Source organism: Electrophorus electricus, unplaced genomic scaffold, assembly GCF_041902795.1.
Source record: "Electrophorus electricus isolate QZ-2024a unplaced genomic scaffold, ASM4190279v1 Scaffold29, whole genome shotgun sequence".
Taxonomy (NCBI): Eukaryota; Metazoa; Chordata; class Actinopteri; order Gymnotiformes; family Gymnotidae; genus Electrophorus; species Electrophorus electricus.
Genome location: NW_027658572.1, coordinates 546,330 through 552,087, shown reverse-complemented (window position 1 = coordinate 552,087; position 5,758 = coordinate 546,330). Strand labels below are relative to the sequence as shown.

The 5,758-nt window shown below is 41.7% G+C and overlaps 1 protein-coding gene across 1 annotated transcript; it reads right to left on the bottom strand.

The window, feature by feature from the left end:
- Positions 1–1,784: 1,784 nt before the first annotated feature.
- LOC145655605 (ubiquitin carboxyl-terminal hydrolase 29-like) lies at positions 1,785–5,315 on the bottom strand. Its single transcript, XM_081709097.1, has 10 exons — positions 5,270–5,315; positions 4,560–4,757; positions 4,429–4,468; positions 4,037–4,207; positions 3,658–3,789; positions 3,409–3,535; positions 3,114–3,250; positions 2,592–2,685; positions 2,384–2,463; positions 1,785–2,265 (listed from the first exon to the last, which is right to left on the bottom strand). Exons 1-10 carry the CDS (start codon positions 5,313–5,315, stop codon positions 2,136–2,138), a joined length of 1,155 nt encoding a protein of 384 aa, XP_081565223.1. The 3' UTR covers positions 1,785–2,135.
- Between the last annotated feature and the right edge of the window lie 443 nt (positions 5,316–5,758).

The following is a 5,758-nucleotide window of genomic DNA, read 5'->3' as shown; positions in this document are numbered from 1 at the left end:
GGAGCTGCAAAAGACTTTAGTGGCCTTTAAAACTGAAAAAAAATTGTAACTCGGGTTTATTTTGTTCATCAGCTCATCATACAGAGGTTGCCAACATGTATAACACCATACAATGTTATCAGGAACACGGAACTCGTGATCGTGTGAACCTACGGAGATACATAAAATAGAATTATAAACCGTGAGCATAAAAAGATCATCATGATGGTATCTTCTTTACCAGAACAAATAGATGTTACATCATTTAATGATTCATTTAAGGAAATAGAATTACCTACTTCGAAGTTCAAGTTTTTCTGTATAGCTAGCCATGAGAATAAGAATAGCCATCGAGTTTCAGTCAATCAAAATGTTTCACGTACTCTAAAACACAATGGTCATATTTGATATTGATCAAAAATAATCAGAATAAAGATAATATCCTTTCCTAGCTCGCAAAAAGAATAGATACGTACATAATGTACATAATATGTAATGATCATTTGTTAAGATGTATGTTTTATCTAGACCTAAAAATTAATTATGACGCTAAGCCCTACCGAGTTAAATCATACAGTGCATGATAAATTATTTCAACCATTAGCTAAATAAATAACTAGATACACGTCAGCCTTTTTAGTAACTTATACTAATATAAAGTATAGCATGAATTAGTTAAGCATTACTGAATTGCTTACCTGTTCAAAACGGATGAGCCATGTCCATGTTCGTTCAGAGGTCCTGACAAAAGTTTTTAGATGTATCGCTTACAATTACGACTGTGAACTAAAGGAGTGAAGTACCGTAAAGCACGGCTTTAAGAAAGAAGTGTAGGTGGGAAAAAAGGAAATGGTTTTCAGATAAAAGCTGTAAATTACAATCCACCCCTCCCCAACACCACTCTCAGATGTGGAATGCACTGAAAAGTGTTAAGGACCCAAAGTGTGATAACGGACAAGAACCTAGTGTGATAAAACTTGTAAAGTAACCACATCCTGCTTTTTCCGTGAACAACGAGATGCCCGTGTACCTGCAGTGCCAGGGGATTTACTGTCTCTGGTTCGGTGGCGCTGAGACGTAGCGAACTCTGACTGTGCAGAAACAACTGGAGTTTTGTCCAAGCCTACCGTATCAGGAATGGGTTTGCTATTCCTCGACTAGTTTTGGCCAAGGGCGAGCGAGGGACTGCAGGTTCCATCACTGCACATTCCTTGACCAATGCACTGTTAATGATCCATTTTATTTCTGTTTGTTCATTCATACCACATCAAAGCCAGTTCACGTAATTTTCAAAGCCAGTGTGCGTGCCCTAAAAGTATGCAAACTGTTCAAAACATATGCCTTAAATTAGAAAATGATATGTTACTGATCACTGAAATAACCAACTTTCTGTAGAAGCAGATCCAGTCTGGTTAGCAGTGGCTTGCACTGCTGTCTGTGCAAACAGTTATACTGTGTATGACTATGTATGTGACGAATAAACCAAACTTGAACTTGAACAGTGTGCACTTAAAAAAGGGATCCTCGCGATTCTTTTCCAGCTGTTTGTCTTGGTTTTATTTGATAATGTTTCTCTCATCAATTATGCAAAATATATGTATTGAATTCTGTTAAAATTATTATAATAAATGCATTTATCTATTATATTTACACATTTGTTCTGTGTCTGAACAGGCAGGGTATGGATACATATACTTTGACATTTCCCAGATCTATAAACAAATCTCACATACAAGACTGCACCTTTTGCAAAATTGTATACTTGTTTTTGTATCTGGAGTAAGCAGAATTACTCTCAGCTTGCATCTCTCTTCTTTTTGGTCTCTCTCTCTCCTCACCGGTAGGCTTACTTGCTGTCCTCTAGCTCCCTGTCCTTCTCCTCTCTCATTTACTACTGATGGGTTAAAAGAACTTAGTCATTATGGCAGATACTAATACACAGCCATATTATCACTCCACTGTAAGAAAATGGCACAGCTCTACCTGGCTGGGGACTGGAGTTTTCCCCCAGTTTATCATTTTGCATTTCTTGCGGTTTGTCCTGGGTTCCCGCTGCTCCACTGAGGACAAACCACAAAGCCATTCAGTCGGCATTTTGTAGCTAAATGGGAATGGGTGGACAGAGAAGTATGTGGGCACGGGTTGATGGTACGAGCTCACCTCGACTGCTGCCTGAGAGAAGCCACCCCAGGAAGGGCAGAGAGATCCAGCTCGGACGGGACGTCCATCACGTCTGAGAGCTTTTGGCCCAGCATGTCAAACCGCTTAAGGTGGAGGACGAAAATACTGTTCCAAGAGGAAAAGTGACTTAAGGACTGGAAGTGTGTGTGAGTGGAGGAGGGTGTGTGTGTTGGACTGGTTTAAAACTCATTCTTTAAGGTCATCTACGTCAGATGAGACTCACCGTGGCAGTGTGAAAAACTCCACCTCTTCAGTTGCCTCGCAGCCTGCTTCACACTCACAAAAACGCTCCAGTAGTGTTGGCTGAAAAAAGAAAGAGGCCCTTTCATTGAGAGTGATAAAATCAAAATGGTAGCATGTCATAACTGTATTCTCTCTTTTACAACAGGGTAATGAAGCCTTATCCAAAGAGGGTGTGTGAGGTGACCGACCTTAAAGTAAGTGTGTAGGCTGTCAGTCGTAGCAGGGCTCAGATTTACAGAGAGGTGGTTGTAAACATCCACTCTGCAGCTCTGCTTTCCACAGCTTTCACAAAATGGAGAACAGAAATGTTACAACATTTGCACAGAAATAATCTCCTGCATCCCTTATACAGTGTGAGTTATCACATGCTAATATGCTCAGTTTTACAAGTAGATAACATCTTATCTAATGTGAAGCATCAGAGCAGAAACCATTTAGAATGCTCAGTCCATGTCTGTTATGTTTTCCCAAACTCACACACTCTCTGAGATTTGAAAGCTATGTGATGAATACAAGCTGAACTTGTGAGCATTTTAAATGTTCATATTTAAGTTATGTATGTTATGAAACTTTCATGAATACTTTAAACAGAGATGTCCGGAGAAAGCGCCTACTCTCTGTGAGAAAATGTACTTTAAACAAACACGTTAAGACTGGTTAAGACCAGTCCATTAACACAAAGGAGATATGCAACAGTGATACCTAATTACCTGGTGCATGTGAGCACAGACTTGATATGAAACTCAAAGTTTGCCACAGGGCAGATGTAAGAGAAGAAAGAGGCCCTGAGTCTCTCTCCCTCCTCTTTCAGCTGCAGTAAGCAGAGCATCAGGAACTCATGAGCATCCTGTGGAGGACAGCACAGGAGAACATCAGAGGAGGATTTGCTCCTGGACTTCAACAGCAGCACGGTGAGAAAACAAAGGTGGCCGTGTGCAGTTCCTGCAGGGTACTGCGTGAGGTTCTGATGTGTTCTGAATGGCTGAGGGGGCCATTTAGCTGGACCTGTTCATAGTCCTCTTCGAATGCAGGGCAGCGGGCTGAAACACACTCAAGCAGGGCTCCCAGGAGCTGCACCTTCTGCTTTGTGCTGCGAGTGGTGAGCTGGGCCTGCTGCAGATCTGAAAAACATCTACACACAGCAACAGGGAGACCAAGTGGTTTATATCTCTGAGCATCACAGCACCTCCTTAAGCACTCATGATTAAACAGTTCATTTAGACCCATGTGAAGCCTCTGGTTCTGAACGGGTACCTGAGCATCTGGCAACTAGAAGGATCCGTCAAGCAGGATGACTGAGCTCTGATGGGTCTCCAGAAGCAGGAGATACTCAGTAGGCACTGCAGAGTGGCGTTCATATAGCAGCTGTTCCCAATGTTGGGAAACCTAACAGGTCATCCATGTTAAAAATAGATTTAGTGCACAAGCTCTGAAACATCCAGGCCACTACATGTCAGTATAATGGCTGTTTAATAATGTGAAGAAGAACTGCTAAATGACTTACTGCTCATTTAATTACAATATGTTTGTATTTGTATAGGAGAAAAAGACTGAGCTTCACCTGTGTAAACTGTAAAATCATCTACTCTTAATAGGCTGTGTAGTAAAACGCGGTGTGTATTCTCGTCTTTACCCGAGCTGCCGAATGTTGAGGTGTTCGACAGCGGAATGGATGGGGGTGTGGCCTTGGCCCTCACCCTGACCAATCTGACGCCTCCTTTTACTCCTGAGGACGTGCAGCAGCTGTCCCAATAAATTCTGCGGCTGAACACGAGTGTCTGCTTGCATCAGAACAGCCGGAAACCTGAGAGACAGAAAAGAAGGGAGAGATGAATACACAGTGGCCAGTTATGCACAAAATGTTCACATAGCAACCCTTAGACAGATAAAGGTGTGAAGAATGAAAAATACAATGATGTTTTTTCTCGTTTTATGCCCCAAGGAAGTTACAATGGCAGTGCCATTGGGTAACCACCATGCCACACTTTTCTCTGCCACGAAGATGAATTTTGATAATGTACCCACCTCTCAATGCGCACGGAGTCCACATCTTTATCTGCAGCCTCTGTATAGAGAACAGAAACTTGGAGTAAATGTCCTTAACCAAAAACAGACTATGCATTTGAACAACATGATCAAATCTGCTGAGCTCTAACCAGGAACAATCACTGCTGTAGTCCTGAGCGACTCATATGAGGAGGAGGAGGAGGCTTGACCAGGAAGGCACGACTGGGTAGAAGAGGCATTGTGGGATATGTCCACAGGTGAAAAGGAAGAAGCAGTACTGAAGATCAGGGACCCCTCAGAGGAAGACGGGCAAGAAGTGGAGGTGGTCACATTCGCGGCGTGACCATCTAATGCCACGCAGGAGTCAGACACTTTGGAGGATGAGATTATGTGTCTCCACCAACTTCTATTCGTTTTCTCCTTCTTCTTTTTCTGTAGAAAAGCATTGTAGAAACGTATTGATTTGTATATGAAGTATTATCGCGACTTAGCGATATCTCGGTATTCTTACAAGAATCTCATTTTGATTTAAAAAACAAAACAAAACAAAACTTTTTAATCATCTGCATTTGCGCTAGTTTTTTTAACAGGAAAATGCTAATTAGTTACGCAGTGTAACGGCCCGAGTGCCGCTGCTCAAGGAACAGGACGTACAGACTCGCTCCACGGAGACGTTTATTAACGATTATTAACATACGATACAGACACCGGCACTCACGTATAACACAAACTGTGACCGTGAACACGAACATGATCAACGACTGACAATAAGGCACACACTAACAAGGGTTTAAATACATACAAACATGACAAGAGTAAACCGATGCAGGTGTGTGCTGAACAACATAGGCAAGGTTACACACGAGACAGTCAACGAAGAACTGCCAGTGCACGCGGCGGGCCATACCACGTGACCAGTGGAAGCGTTCCGTGACATGCACAATAAATCTTAATCCTTTTCAGATTATCGTATTTAAAATCGTTCCCAAAGTGTAGGAAAAAACATACATACCTTCATACACGAGCAAACACAGCCCATCCTGTTCGAATCTGTGATCTACTCGATTAGAGAATTAAGTAAAATATCAAATATGTTTTTTACAGGTCCTTTAACTGATATTCGCGATACAGCGCACCTCATTGTTTTGTTTTAAAACGGAGTTTTGACTCTTAGATGTTATGAATATGTATTATTTTGTCATTACTGATGCAAGTTCTCAGTTCTCATACGTTGTCACCCTCTTGAAAATAAATATTATTTACGTGTGTGTGTGTGTGTATGCGTTTCAAACGTTAAGATTCTTTAACTTCCGCAGTATAGTTTGGTAAATTCAGGTAGCGTAATGTT